The sequence below is a fragment of the Salmo salar genome, chromosome ssa09, assembly GCF_905237065.1.
Source record: "Salmo salar chromosome ssa09, Ssal_v3.1, whole genome shotgun sequence".
Classification (NCBI taxonomy): Eukaryota; Metazoa; Chordata; class Actinopteri; order Salmoniformes; family Salmonidae; genus Salmo; species Salmo salar.
The window spans coordinates 132,334,006-132,356,520 of NC_059450.1; the positions used below are offsets into that span (position 1 = coordinate 132,334,006).

At 42.5% G+C, this 22,515-nt stretch overlaps 2 protein-coding genes and 1 long non-coding RNA gene across 3 annotated transcripts in view; all 3 read right to left on the reverse strand.

Annotated features, from left to right (window-relative positions):
• Nucleotides 1-94: 94 nt before the first annotated feature.
• LOC123744741 (transmembrane protease serine 5-like) lies at nucleotides 95-4,636 on the reverse strand. Its single transcript, XM_045724629.1, has 5 exons — nucleotides 4,444-4,636; nucleotides 3,342-3,492; nucleotides 2,742-2,828; nucleotides 2,334-2,447; nucleotides 95-328 (listed from the first exon to the last, which is right to left on the reverse strand). The coding sequence occupies exons 1-5, from the start codon at nucleotides 4,444-4,446 to the stop codon at nucleotides 180-182; spliced, it is 504 nt and encodes a 167-aa protein (XP_045580585.1). The 5' UTR covers nucleotides 4,447-4,636; the 3' UTR covers nucleotides 95-179.
• A 1,154-nt stretch (nucleotides 4,637-5,790) lies between these two features.
• On the reverse strand, nucleotides 5,791-9,688 carry LOC123744742 (uncharacterized). Its single transcript, XR_006771175.1, has 4 exons — nucleotides 9,463-9,688; nucleotides 8,527-8,714; nucleotides 7,264-8,408; nucleotides 5,791-7,055 (listed from the first exon to the last, which is right to left on the reverse strand). It is a non-coding gene; the product is annotated as an uncharacterized lncRNA (long non-coding RNA).
• A 359-nt stretch (nucleotides 9,689-10,047) lies between these two features.
• The window catches only part of LOC106613028 (zinc finger and BTB domain-containing protein 16-A), a 61,419-nt gene continuing 48,951 nt past the window's right edge, over nucleotides 10,048-22,515 (reverse strand). Inside the window, exons 6-7 of the mRNA XM_014214894.2 lie at nucleotides 12,483-12,650; nucleotides 10,048-12,316 (exon numbers count right to left, since the gene is read on the reverse strand). Coding sequence (XP_014070369.1) covers nucleotides 12,087-12,316; nucleotides 12,483-12,650 — 398 coding nt within the window. The 3' untranslated portion in view covers nucleotides 10,048-12,086. The remainder of the gene's footprint in view (nucleotides 12,317-12,482; nucleotides 12,651-22,515) is intronic.

A 22,515-nucleotide genomic window follows, 5' to 3' on the forward strand; every position in this document is an offset into this window, starting at 1 on the left:
GCAGGCAAGATGGGAGAGTGTCTGTTTTAAAAAGTAGTGTCTGATCTATGGGGCATCGGGCAAGCCTATAAACGAACATTAAATCATCTAACATTAACTGGGAGCAATCAGCCTTATGGTTAGGTGAATAGCCTTTTATGTTGGCAAGCTGCTGTGGGCTTTATGGTAAGAAAATGGTCTCAGTTGACTAGCCTTAGATATCCCAGCTGGCGGCAGACCAGGGTCCCCAGGGAAGAGTTCCATCTCTCATAGCACACAGGCAGCCAGGTGGGCACCTTCTCTAGCTGGATCTCCAGGAGAGAGTTCTCTGGGCTGATTCTGTAAAACACTGAACCTCATTGATTGAAAATAATCCCTCCAGAGACCAACTAGATCAACAGAAATGAACTGTTGTCTTGTTTGAGAGGGAAATGTTAAGCAGCTTATATCCAATAACTAATGTAGTCAATATAAACAGATCATTATTTCATATTTTGATGTCGGTTGATAGACAGTCTCCACTCCTCTCCACTGACTGTGATCATGTAGAAGTTGTTAAGGAATGTATTAATAAAGATATGTACTATTATAAAGACAATTATAGTTGTAATATAAACACATTTGGTTTATCAAACTACTAGGAAGGTCTTTCTGCCTGACAAAACAAGTGTGTCCCTTGACTTGTTCCACATTTTGTTGTGTTACAGCATGAATTCAAAATCAATTAAATATTAGTTTTTCTCACCAATATAAACACAATACCCCATAAGGACAAAGTGAAAACATGTTTTTTGAAATGTTAGCAAATTTATTGAAAAAGAAATACAGAAATATCTAATTTTCATAAGCATTCACACCCCTGAGTTAATACTTTGTAGAAGCACCTTTGGCAGCGATTACAGCTGTGAGTCTTTCTGGGCAAGTCTCTAAGAGCTTTCCACACCTGGATTGTGCAATATTTCCACATTATTCTTTTCAAAATTCTTCAAGCTCTGTCAAATTGTTTGTTGATCATTGCTAGAGAGCCATTTTCAGGTCTTGCCATAGATTTTCAAGTAGATTTAAGTCAAAACTGTAACTCAGCCACTCAGGAACATTCACTGTCTTCTTGGTAAGCAACTCCAGTGTAGATGTGGCCTTGTATTTTAGGTTATTGTCCTGATGAAAGGTGAATTCATCTCCCAGATTCTGGTGGAAAGCAGATTGAACCAGGTTTTCCTCTAGGTTTATTTTTTATCCTGAAAAACTCCCCAGTCCTTAACAATTACAATCATACCCATAACATGATGTAGCCACTACTATGCTTGAAAATATGGATAGTGGCACTCAGTAATGTGTGGTATTGGATTGCCCCAAACATAACACTCTGTATTCAGGACAAAAAGTTAATTGCTTTGACACATTTTTTGCAGTATTACTTTAGTGCCTTGTTGCATACAAGTTGCATGTTTTGGAATATTTCTATTCTGTACAGGCTTCCATCTTTTCACTGTCAATTAGGTTAGTATTGTGGAGTTACTAAAATGTTGTTGATCCATCCTCAGTTTTCTCCTATCACAGCCATTAAACTCTAACTGTTTTAAAGTCACCATTGGCCTCATGGTGAAATCCCTGACCAGTTTCTTTCCTCTCCGGCAACTGAGTTAGGAAGGACGTCTGTATCTTTGTAATGACTGGGTATATTGATACACCATCCAAAGCTGAATTAATAACTTCAACATGCTCAAAGGGATATTCAATGTCTGCTTTTTTATTTTTACCCATCTACCAATAGGTGGCCTTCTTTGTGAAGCACTGGAAAACCTCCCTGGTCTTTGTGGTTGTATCTGTGCTTGAAATTCCCTGCTTGACTGGGGGACCTTACAGACAATTGTATTACGTGTGGGGTACAGAGATAAGGTGGTCATTCAAAATCATGTTAAACACTATTACTGCACACGGAGTGAGTCCATCCAACTTATTAAGTGACTTGTTAAGCACATGTTTACTCCTGAACGTATTTAAGATTGCCATAACAAAGGGGTTGAATACGTATTGACTCAAAACATTTCAGCTCTCATTTCTAATTAATTTGTAAACATTTCTAAAAACATAATTCCACTTTGACATTATGGGATATTGTGCGTAGAACAGTGACTAAAACATCTACATTTAATACATTTTAAATTCAGGCTGTAACACAACATGTGGGAAAAGTCAAGGGGTGTGAATACTTTCTGAAAGCACTGTATACCCTATATAGTGCACTACTTTTGACTGGCGCCTATGGGGAATAAGGTGCTATTTGGGACGTAGCCAATCACACAGACAAGATGACAGTCTCTGTGGTGAGTGACGGGCTGAGAGGCACAGACCTTTCCTGGGGTCAGCCACCGAGATGTCCTCGGTCACATTACAGAAAGACGTCTCCTTGGTGTCCCCTAGCCCTGCTGGACTCTGGGAAGAGGTAGGCCGCAACAACAACCTGACTGTAGGAGGAAAAACAACAACATGCAGAGTGAATTATAGCTGCAGTGGATGTGAAACAGATGTTCTTAATCTAGCTCTGTCATTGTGTGAGACATGATTATCATGCATAGTTAATCAGCTATAACAGTCTCATTGTAAAACATTCAGAAACAGTGTTCTATATTCTGACATGTAGGGTTATTTCTGTTTGTTATCCACCACAGCAAGGAATCTGTGCCCCACAAACACTAGAACATTGAACATGTCATCATTTTCTTCATACTCCATGATTTGACACTTGCAGGATTTCTCACCTAGGAACCACACTCCGACTGCTAAGCCTCCCAGAAGTCCTACTGCACACACAGCAACCAGTACTCTCACCAGTCTATGGGCTGACACTGGAGCACAGCTGAATTAGACACTGATAAGAGATTAACTGCTTGGGTATACTGATAAAAGGCATGTTAGCTGTCTGTCACACTGACATAGAGTGAAAGAGATAGCGACACAGCATGTAACAGCCATTACAGTCTACAACGTGCACACAACTAAGGATGTGAACAAAGCATACCACATGCAGGGAACAGGTGACAAAAATGAATGCTGAACATTTCACAGGCAGTGTCATAATCAACTGACTCATATAAAGTCTGCATGGCAGCTGTGAGGGGTAGCTGTATACTGTACTACAGTTTGTGAAAAGGATAGCTAAAGCACTGAGGCTAGCTGGACTTGGCTTTAACTTAAGACAATGAGACACTAAAGTACTAAAGCTTAATGCTGCTATATACTCTAATTAGATAAGACTCTACGTAACATGCCTAATTGGATAATGTCGTCTATTAATCATAGCCTGTGGTTTGCCTGGGTGGTGCTCTATTAAACAGTGCAACACCCAGGCATTGCCTTACCGTGGTTTGTAGAATGGATTCCTCTCAGCCAGGCATGGCAGCTCTGACTCTGAGCTCCTTGGGGCCCCCCCACTCCTGTCTTCTCTGGGTGAAAAGGATGACTGACAGCCACAGGATTCTCAATCACAGATAATATATCTCCATCAAGATTCTGCAACATATGCAATGAATACAACACACACTATTTATATCAGTCTTCTGGGACACTGTATATGAACATAAGCTATTCTTCCTGGCTGACTACCCCTCCTCTTCTACACACACAGAAGCCTTATTCATCCCCTTAATCAAACAGATTTAATTAGGATGACTGTGAAACCCAGAGATCTCAGGAGGGTTTAATCCAGGTGTATGGAATTTGAATGGCAGGTGTGTAAAGGTGCGTAGATAATGTCACAGGTGTCCAGGTGTGTGAACTGAAGCACAATGTATCATTCATAGCCAAACATGAGAATCCCAGCCAACACATCATACTTGTGCTGCAGACATATGGATTTAGTCTACACAGAACCAGACCTATGCAGCAGGTATTTCACATGCAGGTGAATCAGACTACTTACATTTGTTTTCTATTGCAAGACATACACTTTTTTTAAATGTTAGAGTTTAATACTACAGGGTATTTCTAGCCCATGCAGTGAGATATTGTGGGAAAATAGAATGGCATTATATATTTACAAATCCCCTCTAAAAACCAACTGCTTCAACATGATGCTTAAACATTGTAATAACCCCTAGAATCAACAGCAGTATGTTAACCCAAAGCATGCACTGAATGCATATTTCCCTTTAAGTTATCCTCTAGCAGATAATACATTACATTAGTAAGAAGTACACAATATACATGTACTTGAAATACATTATTATGATTGCCATTAGATTCTTAAAAACCATGAACAAATCCATTAAATCGTTATAGTTGTTGTTAAACAACATGCACAACAGCTAGTACATGTACAGTAAATAGACAGGCATTATGAAAACATCTGTTGTCAGTGATGTTGAGGGAGTCAATAGCCCAAAGACAGAGGGCGTCAGGGGAAGTGAGAGCAACAGAGAATGTATCAAGGTGATGTTGAAAGTAAATAGCCTGAAGTCTTACCATGTTTTCCTTGTATGTTATGTTGTCCAGAGGAGAGTGTGGCACTGGGCTCTTCAGCGCTCATCTGTAGGCCTGTGTTAGGTTAGAGACAGAGATGCGCTCTGCTCGCAGCTGGTTGACCATTTGCCATTTCACAGAATGCAACTCTGGATTTTCCCTTCACAAAGAGACAATGAGGTCAGCAGTGGTGCTGTGCTGCTGAATGAACCTGTTGTTTTGCCAAGGGGGTCATGGGGCCTATGGAGGCAGGCTCAACCAGTTCTTTGTAGGGGGGAACATCTCCAGGGATACCTCCCCAAGCCACTGATAAGGCAGGGGGGGGGGGGGTATCTTACCTGTGCCAACAGAGCATCCACTTGGCAGACAGAACATTATTTGCTGAAAATTGCAGCTTCATGAGCAAAGGTCATAATATTACGTCCTCATATCACATCAATCCCGGTCAGACTCATTTTGAATCCAAAGGTATCACATCTCTCAACAGGCCGCTCAAGAACAAAATGAACACTGTTCTGTCTGCTGGTGAGGTGACGGATGTTCACTCCCTCGCAAAATAAAAATATTTATGCATTTGTCCAGTTTTTGTTGTCAATTATTATGAATTATTTATTTCTGGATACCCGTTACAATATATACAACTTACCCTGCATCAGATGCAGGTACACAAATAACCAATCAACAAACCATTTTTTGAGTGAATCATATTTTATTTTACAAGGATATGAAAATAAATGTGTTAAATAAAATATGATAAAATCAGGACTTTTTCATCTGTTTACAGGTAAAGTATGTGTAAGAAGTATTTTTTTTAAGTGTCTCTTCTACGTTACCACCAAGCTTAATTAACCCAGTCTCACCTATTTAAGTTGAGAACATCAAGGTGTTTCTAAATATGTGAATTTATCTGCCAGCTAGAATTCCAGCCAGCAGAATGTACCTTTGATATGCAGTATCGCCTATGGACGTTGTATGGGATTAGGCCCAGAGAGAGCCAGGTGAGGAGGATAACTGCCAGGAAAAACATTCCGTACACCCGGACTGCCCAGGCAGCATCCCGGAAACGGCCTGCATCTCTTTGGCTCATCTGACTACTGTCAGATGAAATGATGTACAAGTCAAACCCACTCTAATAAGTCTGTCTTTCTGCGTGTCTGTCTGAACACTGTGACCTGAGGTGGACGTGGCAGACTAATACTGTGTGCTGACACACAGACTAGGAATGAGCAGTGGTTGTCACGTCCTGACCAGTAAAGAGGTTATTTTGTTATTATAGTATGGTCAGGGCGTGGCAGGGGGGTGTTTGTTTTGTGTGTTTTGGGATTTTGGGTTTGATCTATGTTATCTATTTCTATGTTTTCCTTTCTAGTTCTTCAATTTCTATGTTGTGTATGTTTGGGTTGATCTCTAATTGGAGGCAGCTGACCCTCGTTGCCTCTGATTAGAGATCATATTTAAGTAGGGGTTTTTCTTCATGGGTTTTGTGGGTAGTTGTTTCCTTGTATAGTCAGTGCACCTTCTGGGACTGTTTTTCGTCGTTTGTTTTTGTATGAGTATTTTTTTCCCTTCTAATAAAAAGATGAGCAATCTAACCGCTGCATATTGGTCCGATGATTTCACCTCTACAGACGACGAAGAATGTGACAGTGGTTTACAATTTATATTTACAAAACAAATATATGGTGGATTGGAAATGATGCAGACAATTACATAGATTGTGGCTTCCATCAATCTCCAATGCTGAAGCTTATCTACCGTGCAAAAAAAATTATAAATAAAATATATGAGTCTAGCATGGTATGTGAATGAGATATCCCAATTGCTGGTGACGAGACAGTAATACTGACATTTATTTGTCTTGTCATGTGCGATTCTCCGTTCAGTCTTCCATTTCTCAAATTGGTACCCCACAATAAAATTATTAAATGACACTCATCATTTAGATCTTAATTGGGAGAGCTTGGTGTATGGGCAGTGAGATACCTTTGTTATTCCTCGCATACTGTAAGGAGACCACTAAGAACTCATTCAATCAGCATAATTGTAACAGTATATCACAAGTGTTTGTCTAGCACAAGGCATGCTGTGCTCACTGCTCACATATACAAATGTAAGTATTCAGAAAGTTTGATAAATGAGATGTATAAATGGCAGCTTTAGATATTGGTCATCATTCATTTATTCACATTGGAAAACATTCTGGAGGATATGTACAGTGTGTCTAAATTTCATCACTTTTAACCCCTCTATGCCGACTTGTCAAGCGCCCATATTTATATAAAGAACTAATTCGTACTAAGTTTCCTAGTTCCTGTGCCATTGTTATTAGTGACTGAGTTGCACAGAAACATTTGATCAGATAAATACTGGTAATGTACTTTCCTTGTAGACATGTTGGAGGGGACAGAGTCTGTGTCGTGTCCAGGAGATCTCTTATGTCTTTGTCTCACTGCCATCTTTGTCACTGTGTGTGGCAGTCTGGACCTTATAGGTTTTATTAGAAGTCTTGTGATTGGACCACATCCCCCTCTCATCTAGTGGATGGAATGACTTAAAGTGCTGTCCCTAAGGAATATCATATTCAGTGTAGGAGGTCCTCACATGGAAGGCTGTGCCTGAGAAAAATACATATTTACAGTCAAGTTAATCTAAAATGAAATGATATACATCTGCCGTCCGGACCAGGTATTAAGGATACTGTAGGTCCCTTTCAATTTTGATATATTCATGTTTTGATAATGATAACATATAAATAATGTGTCCTTTTTGCACTGATTGAAATATCTGAAACATTTATTTTATTCCAACTCCACATTTCCTCACCTCTCAGTACAAACCTGCATCTTGCATGGCTCCGTCCACCATGACCATGGTTTTCAAAGGTCTCCCACTTTAAAGAGTCAGTGCTGATGCCCCAGAGAGGACTGTGTTCATCAATTACATGCTCCATGGTTTGGGGCTCCACTGTGAACAACCTGGCTCCATCCCCAGAGTCAGCTCTCTCTGCTCCAAAAGGATGAATTCTCCCTCTTTGGTATGGTGAGATTTGATCAGCTTGGCTCTAATCTCTGCCACCAGCATATGTGTCTCTTTCAAAGTCCTGACGTTGAACATCAGGCACAGACTCTCATCCCTCTCAGACCACACAGGGCTGACTGAACAACAAAGTGGGCAGCCTCCTCTTAGGCTTGGCTAGCTTAGCCAGGATGCAGCCCAGCATCAGGGCGTCTAACACTGATTCAATGATGGACTGTGCCATCATGAGAACCAGCCCGTCCATGCAGTTGACTGAGGCCTCTCTAGAGCCGTAGCCATTGATGATTTGGCTGTCCATGGAGATAGAGAGGGCCGAATGGAAACTGTCCAGCTTCTCAAAGCATGGCTGCCATTGCGGGTTTGTATGTGGAACACATACAAACACTTCCAGGCATCCAGGAAGTAGGGCTCTGCGAATGCTGTCAAGGTGACAATGTAGCACAGGGTGGAGACAAACAGGATCCAGCTGTACTTCAGATCCACCAGGGTGCCGATCAGGTCACACATCTTGTTCTTGGAGCTGTATGACGAGCCGCGACACATGCCATCCTTGGTGAAGTAGCGATATTGCTGGCGACCATTAGAACTGGAACTCTTGTGGCTTATGTCTCCTGTACTCTTGGAAGAAGAAGATGTGGCCTTGTTCTGTGTTTTCTTCCCTTTATCAGGTTTACTAGAGCCTTTCTCAACCCAGGAGCTTGTATCATAACTAGAGCAGCTCCCAGCACTCCTGGTCTACCTTGCTTTGTGCTGTGATTGGATGATCCTCTGACTGACCGGTGTCTGGTGTTGGCCCGGGGCTGCCCCATGCCTTGCTTTAGTCTCGGAGAGAAATGCAGCCTTGGATGGCAAACAGGCATGGTGACATACTGACCCCTACTGGTGGCCCTGGAGATTTTCTTGGGATCAGCTAAAGATACTCTTGTATCCACCTGCAATCAAGACATCAAGACAGTAAGGTGTCATCTGAAATCTAACAGTGAAGATGTTGATAACAATATAATAATAAACCAGTCATCTTTGCAGTGAATATTGAGACGTTATACTGACCCTTCTCAGGTATGGCCTGTATGGGTTATATGGGTTGTGTCGAAGTGAAGCTCTGGGTCTGATGTTCTTCCTGGGGTACGGGGAGGTCCGTAGTTGCCATAGTCCCTATAGAGAGCACAGCTGTTGGAGATCACCGAGGAGAGCATAGATGGAATCCCTCTCTGTGGACCATGACCAGTCACCAACACCTGAGATACAGGGAAAGAAACCGAGACGTACCGACAGGAGTGTCTACCGTTTATGCTGTCAAGAAGACAGTTTATCACCTGTGCAGGTCAAAAAATCCTGTTTGTATCCAGTCTGAGAACATAGAGCTAGAGCTACAGATGACATGTCCTTGTTTGTGTCTTTGTTGTAAAGACTAATGATGGAGAGGCTGGATAGTGTGTAATCCAGATGGTGTGTAATGTGGTTTGCTTTAACTGTCCACCATGCTCACACTAATTAAACAGAGGGGATTACATTAGCAGCAGCTCTTAATCAATCTGCTCGTCTACAGAGCATGACCATGGATTTCAGGAGATTATAGAGGAGATCATCTTTTTTGCACATGTGTAAATAAATTTAACCCACCTTCTATATTTTCAAAATGGCTCCATTACATTTGGTGGATCTCATGCTCATCAACTACATAAACAGGACAGGACAGTTCTGTGTCACCACAGTTGTAATACTGTTGTAATACACTAGTGGACTATTCCATCATTGCAAACAAAGTAGGAGCTTTTTTACTACATCAAAGTCATTGTGTGTTGTCACTATGCTCTGCTGGTGGATAAACTGTTTTCAGCATATCCCCTCGAGGTAACTAACTCACTGAATCGAAGAAAAAAAAACACAATAAAAATGGAAACACAGCATTGCTATGGTCAATACCAAAACATCCCAAACCCACAAATAAACATACAAACAAGTACACATAAACAAAGGTAGTACCTGTGATGAAGAATTCCCTCTTGTTATTGACTGGATGCAGTTACTCTATGGTTGCCATTCTGCTTAGTGTTGGACACAACAATGTGTGTGGTAGAGCAGAGGGAGAGAGGGCAGAGAGGCAGCGACTTATCCCTTCCCTCATCTGTAGCAGCTAGTCAAACCCACCCAGCTGTTAGTCTGGCATCGTGCCACTAAGGGTCACCAAACCGCCTGTCATGACTTCAGCTGCATGCTACAGTGAGACAGGAAAACACAACCGTTTCTTACTGACATGTTTATTTTTGCTATTTTATTTTGAAAGGTGCAAATAAAATGTATTATTATTAACACAACCTTCGTGGATTGTTTTGTATTTTATTAGGATCCCCATTAGCTGTTGTTTGTGGTCCACACAAAACATGACACAATACAGAACAATAATAGACAAGAACAGCTCAAGAACAGAACTACATACAATTAGCATTTAGATCTTTTATAACATCTTCAAACATGGAACATATTCCTGTAGTGCATGTGAATAGTATGCACAAAAACCAGACAGTAAGAACTCACTTTACTTGACTGATGACACAATAAAGACCTGCATTGTAAAATAGTTTCTATTTTATTCTTTTTTCATCATGCCACAGAACACTGATGCGTAAGAAGAGCTGTGCCTGAATCCACACTGAGAAAACACTTGCACACACAGTGTTACAAAGCTGTAATGCAAAAGGATTTAACACACGTGGCAAGAAGAACAACCCTGATTGGACACCAGGACAAGCACTGACTGAACTGGTGCTGAGGTAGACAAACATTTACATAATATCTACCTAAATGATGATCATCACATCCTGCTAGTACACATACCAAATAAAACTACTTCTGCTTTGTTACAACATAGAACGATCAAAGAAAAACTTTTTTTGAAAGAGCTTTGTTAGTTTTGGTCCACCACAAAAATCCAAAGATCCTTATAGTGCATGTGTATGTAGAATAGAATAGCAGTAGGGTGAAGATGAGTCGGTGCTTTTAATTGTTTTCATGGCATTGAGTGTTGGCTTTTTGTTCTAGAAGGCCATAGTGTTAGATAGACCCATATATGCTGAACATATAGCTTTATAAAGGTTATTAATAATACCACTATGTATTCTGTGCATTTTATCCCCATTCGACATTACAGAACATTTTGAAAGAAAATCTCAGTCGTAAACTTTGCTTTGAGGCTTGAGGTGCCTGGGGCATAATAACATAGTCATTAGAACAAGTATCTTGTTTCAAATTACAATGTTTAGACAATCGGGTCTACTATGGCATGGCAGTGAAAATCAGTTCTTCACCAACAATAAACAAACAACTAGGAACAACGGTCAATACAACAAACATATACTGTATTCATGTATTCAGCACATCTATTCTCCATTTATAAAAGAGGCACAGGGAGGGCTCTTACTAAAATCAGACTCCAGAGACTTACAAAACACACAAGAAAAGATGTTTCTGAAATCAAAACAAATGTAAACAAATTGCAGATCACTGTAATACAAAAATACAACATTTTAAAGTCAGAGAAGCCCTCTTTTGGCTCTCGTCTAGGAATAAGATACAATTACCTTTACAGCAACAGACATCACAACTGACGATAACCTGCTTTTAGTGATTCAACTTTTCACGTTTAGTAAAAAAGACAACACTTTTACTCACATATTCTTTCTTTTCATCACTTAGAAAATGTTTTAATTCTGTGATTTAACAGACTGCTATAATTCTACTGATAAAAAAATTCACACAAAAGTCACTGAAGGCTTTCAAATCTTTTTTTCTACTCAACAGGCAACCGTAGAAATCAATTCCATTGATTAATTCTCAGAACATTTTAAGCCGCTTCACCAATATAAAAGGACATTTGAAGGTAAAGCTACAGACGATGGACGAAAACACAATGAAAAACACCAGTTCTAAGATGTGCTATTGCCTCTGTGTAAAAGTTGAAGATCGAAGAGTTAGCGCTTATTCTAATATCAAAATAAACGGCCTTGAGGTTGGGTAAAAATAACCAACACCTATTTGGTAACAAAATCGATGCATGACATAAATAGCAAAACCTGTTACACCTTAATGCTTGTCAATCAGCATGAGCAGATAGACTAACTGACAGGTAGGGGAAATTATATGCGTAATATGCGCACTGGAAAAATAAGACAAATTAAATCAAGCTTATGGAGACCATTCAAGTAAATCATGCAAAAAACAAACACCCCAAAAAATCAATAACAGGAAATGTGACAGGAAATAATAACCCAGGAAATGTTTGTTTGTCTCAACCAATCTACGTAGTAAGGGTGGCAATAGTACTGCAATTCGACCAGAGAAGTTTGGTTCTATGTCTCACAATCAGAGTCACAGTAGATAGAACTCAATATCCTTTCTAGTACAACACTTTCACTGCTGTGGTAACCTGACTAGTAGTCCTTCAGCCTTCAACACATATGGAGGTTTAATGTAATGACAGTTCACTGTGGCAATTCGTGATAAAACCAATCAAACCACAGAAATTATCAACTTACTTTTCTTTTGAGGAAAGAATAAGATGAAAAACCTGCCCACACATAGGATAGTGTGTCTTAGTGTATAAGTCCTACTCAGACGTAGCATACGTACAGGTAGGTCTTCTCTATCCTCCAGTCCAGGGGCACATCCTCGGGTCTGTGGCTCTTCATGTGTTTCTGCATGGCTGCCAGGCTGGGGCAGAAGTCCTGGCAGATGGTACACTGGTAGGGCGACGCTCCGTTGTGGGTGCGCAGGTGCTTGATCATGGCAGAGTAGTCCCTGGATCGCTGGTGACAGATCTTGCACTCAAATGGCTTCTCACCTATAGGAATACAACGGCATACTCGTGAAACCTTTCCTCGACTATGTGCTAAAACCAGTGGTACTATCTGACACACATTGGTTTGACCTGTGTGTATACTGTTATTAACACAAAACAATCTGACGTGGGAGTGTGTTATTATTACGACCACACACTGCTCTCTAACCTGTGTGTACGCGGTAGTGGGTCTCCAGCTGATGCTTGAGGCTGAACCTTTTGCCACAGCCGTTACACTCGTAAGGCTTCTCTCCTGTGTGTATGCGTTTGTGTCCCCTCAGCATGCCATCGTCCCGGAAACAGCTCCCACAGAACTCACACTCAAACGGGTGGTCACCTGGAAACAGGTTAGACACAGGTTGGGTAAAGGTTGGATACACGTTATTACAGGTGTCATAATGCTAAACAGTATCAAATGGTTCAGGTAGGCCTCAGCTCTTCAGCAAATGGTATCAAAAGGGTTACTTTATCGTGACTACTACTTATTAATGTAGTTGTACAGGACAATAAAAACAGAACCTTTTGCATATCAGGCTGGAAAAAAGAATATGCTTTCAGATATACAGGTCTCACATTATTATATACAGTATATTATATTATTATTATATACAGTATATTATTATTATATACAGTATATTATTGTCACGGCTGTCGAAAGGAGCGGACCAAAGTGCAGCGTGGTTGTAGTTCAACATTTTATTAAGTCCGTGAAACTTTGCAAAACAATAACTGAATTGACAAAAACAACAAACCGTGACGCAGAGAGAAACAAACACTATTCAAAATATAATCACCCACAAAACCCAGGCAGAAAAACCCCTACTTAAATATGATCTCCAATTAGAGGCAACGAGGACCAGCTGCCTCCAATTGGAGATCAACCCCCCCCCAAAAAAACAACTAGAACTTAAACATAGAAATAGAAAACATAGAAAAACACAAAACACCCCTGTCATGCCCTGACCAACTCTACCATAGAAAAGCAAATCTTACTATGGTCAGGACGTGACAGTACCCCCCCCCCCAAAGTTGCAGACTCCGAATGCACCTAAAACAACAAAAGAAACCACAAAACAAAAGGGAGGGTAGGGAGGGCGACAATTGTCCGTGGCGGCTCAAATGCAGTCCACATACAGTGGGGGAAAAAAGTATTTGATCCCCTGCTGATTATGTACGTTTGCCCACTGACAAAGAAATGATCAGTCTATAATTTTAATAGTAGGTTTATTTGAACAGTGAGAGACAGAATAACAACAAAAAAATCCTGAAAAAGGCATGTCAAAAATGTTATAAAATTATTTGCATTTTAATGAGTGAAATAAGTATTTGACCCCTCTGCAAAACATAACTTAGTACTTGGTGGCAAAACCCTTGTTGGCAACCACAGAGGTCAGACGTTTCTTGTAGTTGGCCACTAGGTTTGCACACATCTCAGGAGGGATTTTGTTCCACTCTTTGCAGATCTTCTCCAAGTCATTAAGGTTTCGAGGCTGGGCGTTTGGCAACTCAAACCTTCAGCTCCCTCCACAGATTTTCTATGGGATTAAGGTCTGGAGACTGGCTAGGCCACTCCAGGACCTTAATGTGCCTCTTCTTGAGCCACTCCTTTGTTGCCTTGGCCGTGTGTTTTGGATCATTGTCATGCTGGAATACACATCCATGACCCATTTTCAATGCCCTGGCTGAGGGAAGGAGGTTTTCACCCAAGATTTGACGGTACATGGCCCCGTCCATCGTCCCTTTGATGCGGTGAAGTTGTCCTGTCCCCTTAGCAGAAAAACACCTTCAAAGCATAATGTTTCCACCTCCATGTCTGACGGTGGAGATGGTGTTCTTGGGGTCATAGGCAGCATTCCTCCTCCTCCGAACACGGCGAGTTGAGTTGATGTCAAAGAGCTCCATTTTGGTCTCATCTGACCACAACACTTTCACCAGTTGTCCTCTGAGTCATTCAGATGTTCATTGGCAGACTTCAGACGGGCCTGTATATGTATTCTTGAGCAGGGGGACCTTGCAGGCGCTTAAGGATTTCAGTCCTTCACGGCATAGTGTGGTACCAATTGTTTTCTTGGTGACTATGGTCCCAGATGCCTTGAGATCATTGACAAGATCCTCCCGTGTAGTTCTGGGCTGATTCCTCACTGTTCTCATGATCATTGCAACTCCACAAGGTGAGATCTTGCATGGAGCCCCAGGCCGAGGGATATTGACAGTTCTTTTGTGTTTCTTCCATTTGCGAATAATCGCACCAAATGTTGTCACCTTCTTACCAAGCTGCTTGGCGATGGTCTTGTAGCCCATTCCAGCCTTGTGTAGGTCTACAATCTTGTCCCTGACATCCTTGGAGAGCTTTTTGGTCTTGGCCATGGTGGAGAATTTGGAATCTGATTGATTGATTGCTTCTGTGGAAAGGTGTCTTTTTTTACAGGTAACAAGCTGCGGTTAGGAGCACTCCCTTTAAAGTGTGCTCCTAATCTCAGCTCGTTACCTGTATAAAAGACACCTGGGAGCCAGAAATGTTTCTGATTGAGAAGGGGTGAAATACTTATTTCCCTCATTAAAATGAAAATCAATTTATAACATTTTTGACATGCGTTTTTCTGGATATTTTAGTTGTTATTCTGTCTCTTACTGTTCAAATAAACCTACCATTAAAATTATAGACTGATCCTTTCTTTGTCAGTGGGCAAACGTACAAAATCAGCAGGGGATGAAATACTTTTCCCCCCCCAATGTAACCTCCAGCAGAGGAGGCGGCTCCGGTTCGGGGCATACTCCCCGCTCCACCCGCTGATCCTTCTGCTTTATTACCACCTGACCATGGATCGTCGTCGAAAGAACCGGACTGTAGATCATTGCTGGAGGTTCTGGGCTGCAGGCTGCCGCTGGAGGCTCTGGGCTGCAGGCCGCCGCTGGAGGTTTCGTACTGGGGAGCGTCGCTGGAGGCTCCGGACTGGGGAGCGTCGTGCCATGGATCATCACTACAGGTTCCGCGCCATGGATCATCACTGGAGGCTTCGTGCCATGGATCATCACTGGAGGCTTCAGACCATAGATCATCACAGGAGGCTTCTTTCGTGGAGCTGGAATAGGTCTCACCGGACTAGAGAACGTCGCTGAGAGTTCTGGACTAGGGAACGTCACTGGAGGCCCGGTGTGCGGAATAGGCACAGGGTATACTGGGCCGTGGAGGTGCACTGGAGGTCTGGAGCTTATGGCTGGCACAACCCGTCCTGGCTGGATAACCTCCATAGCCCGACAAGCGCGAGGCGTTGTGACAGGTCGCACAGGTTTGTGTTGGTGAACTGGGGTTACCGTGCATAGAGCTGGCGCAGGATAACCTGGGCCGAGAAGACGCACCGGAGACCAGGAACGCTGAGCAGGCATAGTCCTTCCTGGCTGAATGCCAACTCTAGCACGGCACCTGTGAGGAGCTTGCACCGAGCGCACCGGGCTGTAGCTGCGCACTGGCGACACAGTGTGTATCTCAGCATAACATGGTGCTTGCTCGATCACTCGCCCCCCACAGTAAGCACGGGGAGTTGGCTCAGGTCTCCAACCTCACTCTGCCAATCTCCCTGTGTGCCTCCCTGTGGGCTGTCTCACGCACTTGCCTCGTTGTTGGTACAGCGCCTCATAATGACGCCGCTCCGCTTTAGCTGCCTCAATCTCCTCCCTCGGACGGCGATACTCCCCAGCCTGCCTCCAGGGTCCTTTTCCGTCCAGAATTTCCTCCCATGTCCATTTCTGTTGCTCCTGGGCACGCTGCTTGGTCCTTTTGTGGTGGGTGATTCTGTCACGGCTGTCGAAAGGAGCGGACCATAGTGCAGCGTGGTTATAGTTCCATATTTTATTAAATCCGTGAAACTTTGCAAAACAATAATAACTGAATTGACAAAAACAACAAACTGTGACGCAGAGAGAAACAAACACTACTCAAAACCCAGGAAGAAAAACCCCTACTTAAATATGATCTCCAATTAGAGGCAACGAGGACCAGCTGCCTCCAATTGGAGATCAACCTAAAAAACAACAACATAGAAATAGAACAACTAGAACTTAAACATAGAAAAAGAAAACATAGAAAAACACAAAACACCCCCTGTCACGACCTGACCAACTCTACCATAGAAAATCACATCTTACTATGGTCAGGACGTGACAATTATATTATTATTATATACAGTATATTATTATTATATACAGTATATTATATTATTATGAAAAAATGCTGTAAAGTAAGAATGCTTTCAAAAATAGGCATTAATAGATTATAGATAGAGTAATAGATTATATTTATCAATTAACTAAATGCAAAATGAGTGAACAAAAGACAAATCTAAATCAAATCCATATTTGGTGTGACCACCCTTTGCCTTCAAAACAGCATCAATTCTTGGTGGTACGCTTGCACAAAGTCAGGGATTTTGTAGGCATATAGTCAGGTGTATGATTAAACAATTATACCAAACAGGTGCTAAAGATCATCAATTCAATATCTAGGTTGAAACACAATCATGAACTGAAACAGCTGTGTAGGAGGAATAAAACTGGGTGAGGAACAGCCAAACTCAGCTAACAAGGTGAGGTTGCTGAAGACAGTTTACTGTCAAAAGTCATACACCATGGCAAGACTGAGCACAGCAACAAGACACAAGGTAGTTATACTGCATCAGCAAGGTCTCTCCCAGGCAGAAATATCAAGGCAGACAGGGGTTTCTAGATGTGCTGTCCAAGCTCTTTTGAAGAAGCACAAAGAAACGGGCAACGTTGAGGACCGTAGACGGAGTGGTCGGCCAAGGAAACTTACTGCAGCAGATGAAATACACATTGTGCTTACTTCCCTTCACAATCAGATGTCCAGCAGTGTCGTCAGCTCAGAATTGGCAGAAAACAGTGGGACCCTGGTACACCCATTTACTGTCCGGAGAAGCTTGGTCAGAAGTGGCCTTCATGGAAGACTTGCGGCCAAAAAGCCATACCTCCGACGTGGAAACAAGGCCAAGCGACTCAACTATGCACGAAAACACAGGAACTGAGGTGCAGATTAATGGCAGCAGGTGCTCTGAACTGATGAGTCAAATATTTGGCTGTAGCAGAAGGCAGAAGTTTGTTCACCAAAGGGCTGGAGAGCGGCACACGAACGAGTGTCTGCAGGCAACAGTAAAGCATGGTGGAGGTTCCTTGCATGTTTGGGGCTGCATTTCTGCAAATGGAGTTGGAGATTTGGTCAGAATTAATGGTCTCCTCGATGCTGAGAAGTACAGGCAGATACTTATCCATCATGCAATACCATCAGGGAGGCATGTGATTGGCCCCAAATGTATTCTGCAGCATGACAACAATCCCAAACATACAGCGAAAGTCATTAAGAACTATCTTCAGCGTAAACAAGAACAAGGAGTCCTGGAAGTGATGGTATGGCCCCCACAGAGCCCTGATCTCAACATCATTGAGTCTGTCTGGGAATACATGAAAAGAGAGAAGCACCTGAGGCTGCCTAAATCCACAGAATAACTGTGGTTAGTTCTCCAAGATGTTGCCTACTTGCCGGGTTCCTTCAAAAACTGTGTTCAAGTGTACGTAGAAGAATTTATGCTGTTTTGAAGGCAAAGTGTGGTCACACCAAATATTGATTTTATGTAGATTTAACTTCTGTTTACTCACTTTGCATTTTGTTAATTGATAAATATAATCTATTAACATGTCTATTTGTGAAAGCATTCTTACTTTACAGCATTTATTCACACCTGCCTAAAACTTTTGCGCAGTACTGTATTTAATAAAAGTAATGTAATATACTGTACATAATATTGTGAGGACATGTGAGGACACTCCCTCCTGCTAACAGCTAATAGAAGTCCTCTAGACATGTGGGTCTTTCCATACTTTATCCATCTCTCTCTGAGGCTGTGGCTTTGAGTCATCTGCAATGACCTATGTGTCTCATTAGCTCAGAGTCCACAGCAACAGCCAAGTGGGACAGTACACTGCACTGCTCATCAGGCACATGACATGTACCCAATGATACTACCAAGAAGACTGCAGTATAGACAAGATACACAATGATGGCCAAACTCCACTAATCAATTATGTTTTTGTTCAATTTAGATGTGGATCAGAAGAAGTGGTCTCTCTCTCTCAATTCAATTCAATTCAATTCAAGGGGCTTTATTGGCATGGGAAACATATGTTAACATTGCCAAGGCAAGTGAAGTAGATAATATACAAAAGTGAAATAAACTAAAAAATGAACAGGAAACATTACACTCACAGAAGTTCCAAAAGAATAAAGACACTACAAATGTCATATTATGTACAGTTGAAGTCAGAAGTTTACATACACTTAGGTTGGTGTCATTAAAACTCGTTTTTCAACCACTCCACAAATGTCTTGTAAACAAACTATAGTTTTGACAAGTCGGTTAGGACATCTACTATGACACAAGTCATTTCTCCAGCAATTGTTTACAGACAGATTATTTCACTTATAATTCACTGTATCACAATTCCAGTGGGTCAGAAGTTTACACACACTAAGTTGACTGTGCCTTTAAACAGCTTGGAAAATTCCAGAAAATGTTGTCATTGCTTTAGAAGCTTCTGATAGGCTAATTGACATCATTTGAGTCAATTGGAGGAGTACCTGTGGATGTATTTCAAGGCCTACCTTCAAACTCAGTGCCTCTTTGCTTGACATCATGTGAAAATCAAAAGAAATCAGCCAAGACCTCAGAATTTGTTTTTTAGACCTCCACAAGTCTGGTTCATCCTTGGGAGCAATTCCAAATGCCTGAAGGTACCATGTTCATCTGTACAAACACAGCCGCCATACCACTCAGGAAGGAGACGTGTTCTGTCTCCTAAACATGAATGTACTTTGGTGCGAAAAGTGCAAATCAATCCCAGAACAACAGCAAAGGACCTTGTGAAGATGCTGGAGGAAACAGGCACAAAAGTTGTTTTTATCCACAGTAAAACGAGTCCTATATCAACATAACCTGAAAGGCCGCTCAGCAAGGAAGAAGCCACTGCTCCAAAACCGCCATGAAAAAGCTACAGTTTGCAACTGCACATGGGGACAAAGATCGTACTTTTTGGAGAAATGTCCTCTGGTCTGATGAAACAAAAATAGAACTGTTTGGCCATAATGACCATCGTTATGTTTGGAGGAAAAAGGGGGAGGCTTGCAAGCCGAAGAACACTATCCCAACCGTGAAGCACGAGGGTGGCTGCATCATGTTGTGGGGGTGCTTTGCTGCAGGAGGGACTGGTGCACTTCACAAAATAGATGGCATCATGAGGCAGGAAAATTATGTGCATATATTGAAGCCACATCTCAAGACATCAGTCAGGAAGTTAAAGCTTGGTCGCAAATGGGTTTTCCAAATGGACAATGACCCCAAGCATACTTCCAAAGTTGTTGCAAAATGGCTTAAGGACAACAATGTCAAGGTATTGGAGTGGCCATCACAAAGCCCTGACCTCAATCCTATAGAAAATGTGTGGGCAGAACTGAAAAAGTGTGTGCGAGCAAGGAGGCCAACAAACCTGACTCACTTACACCAACACTGTCAGGAGGAATGGGCTAAAATTCACCCAACTTATTGTGGGAAGCTTGTGGAAGGCTACATGAAACGTTTTAACCTCCAAGTTAAACAATTTAAAGGCAATGCTACCAAATACTAATTGAGTGTATGTAAACTTCTGACCCACTGGGAATGTGATGAAAGAAATAAAAGCTGAAATAAATCATTCTCTCTACTATTATTCTGGCATTTCACATTCTTAAACTAAAGTGGTGATCCTAACTGACCTAAGACAGGGAATTTTTACTACAATTAAATGTCAGGAATTGTGAAAAACTGTGTTGAAATGTATTTGGCTAAGGTGTATGTAAACTTCCGACTTCAACTGTATATGTACAGTGTTGTAACAATGTGCAAATGGTTAAAGTACAAAAGGGAAAATAAATAAAAATACATTTGGTTTGTATTTACAATGGTGTTTGTTCTTCACTGTTTGCCCTTTTCTTGTGGCAACAGGTTACACATATTGCTGCGGAATTTCGCCCAGTAGATATGGGAGTTTATCAAAATCGGGTCTGTTTTCTAATTCTTTGTGGATCTGTGTAATCTGAGGGAAATATGTGTCTCTAATATGGTCATTCATTTGGCAGGAGGTTAGGAAGTGCAGCTCAGTTTCCACTTCATTTTGTGGGCAGTGTGCACATAGCTGGTATTTTCTTGAGAGACAGGTTTGCCTACGGCGACCTTTCTCAATGGCAAGAATATGCTCACTGAGTCTGTACATAGTCAAAGCTTTCCTTAAGTTTGGGTCAGTCACAGTGGTCAGGTATTCTGACACTGTGTACTCTCTGTTTAGGGCCAAATAGCATTCTAGTTTGCTCTGTTTATTTTGTTAATTCTTTCCCATGTGTCAAGTAATTATCTTTTTGTTTTCTCATGATTTGGTTGGGTCTAATTGTGTTGCTGTCCTGGGGCTCTGTGGGGTCTGTTTGTGAACAGAGCCCCAGGACCAGCTGCTTAGGGGACTCTTCTCCAGGTTCATCTCTCTGTAAGTGATGGCTTTGTTATGGACGGTTTGGGAATCGCTTCCTTTTAGGTGGTTGTAGAATTGAACGTCTCTTTTCTGGATTTTGATAATTAGTGGGCATCGGCCTAATTCTGCTCTGCATGCATTATTTGGTGTTTTACATTGTACACGGAGGATATTTTTGCAGAATTCTGCATGCAGAGTCTCAATCTGGTGTTTGTCCCATTTTGTGAATTCTTTATGTTCCTTTTGATGGCATAGAATGACCTTGCCTTGTCTCTCAGATCATTCACAGCCAGTAAGTGTGAGCAGAGCCTGCTGAGCACCTGGGACATGCCATTGGCTTGGGCTAGTGTAAGAGTGGGGGTTGGGCCTGTTTGCCTGCTCACGGCCTGGGCGTATGTGGGACTTCCATGTTGAGGCCCTCTTTGCGGGTGTGGAGTGCATGGGGTGGGCAGGAGGGGCATAGGTCTGATCTGAGGGGGCCTAAATGGGGTGTGGGCATGGCTGACTTGGGAGGTTGTTGATTGGTTGGGGTGGGGGTGTGGATGTGGCTGGTGGTGTTGTGGTCCGGATGTAGGTGTGGGTCCTCTATGTGTAGGTCGGGGGGGTCCCCGCAGGTCTGGGAGAGTATCTCGCTGGTCTGGGCATTGTGTCTATTGATCTGTTGCTCCTGTATGAAGTGTTGGGGCTGTGTTTGAGAGCGATGTCCTTTAGTGTCCGGGCGAAGGTGGGCACTGCTGCCTTGTATAGGTGGACCTGGTCATAAAGGCTGTTCAAGTCCAGGGTGGAGTGGTGGGCCAGGTAAACATTTAGTTTTGAGGCAGAGTCACGGGAAATACTTGCGTTTACCCGCTGTATGGTAGCAGGGTGGATATAACCACTGTGCATTGGGGAAAGTAGAAAAAGCTTTTTCAATCACTCTCTTGAGTGCTGTGGCCACCCCTTTCCTGCTGTGCTCTCAGGTCGTTTGTACCTGTGTGTATTATTATGTGGCTAGGTGAACCTAGTTGGTCCTCAGACAGAAGGTCTAGGGCATGCTGGGTGTTTGGACATCAGAGTTGAGACACACTGTGTTTGGGAAAACATTTCTTTTCTTGTATGTATTTCAAGTTTGAGTCCATAAGGAGTACAATCTGTGCCTTGTGTATGTCCTCAGTGGGTGTGGTTGTCAGGAGGGCTATCAGGGTGGCTGACAGGGGGGAAGCTCAGAGGGGGTGAGATCTCCTTTGCTTGGGGTTCTTCATTTGCCAGTCCCGCTGTGATGTAGACGTGGTCAGGGGACTGTCCCGCAGTAGTGTAAACGTGGTCAGGGTCTGGGGACTGTCCCGCTGTAGTGTAGACGTGGTCAGGGTCTGAGGACTGTTCTGCTGTGGTGTAGACGTGGTCAGGGTCTGGGGACTGTCCAGCTGTGATGTCGACGTGGTCAGGGTCTGGGGACTTTCCGCTGTGATGTCGACGTGGTCAGGGTCTGGGGACTGTCCCGCTGTGATGTCGACGTGGTCAGGGTCTGGGGACTGTCCCGCTGTGATGTAGATGTGGTCAGGGTCTGGGGACTGTCCTGCAGTAGTGTAGACGTGGTCAGGGTCTGAGGACTGTTCTGCTGTGGTGTAGACGTGGTCAGGGTCTGGGGACTGTCCAGGGTC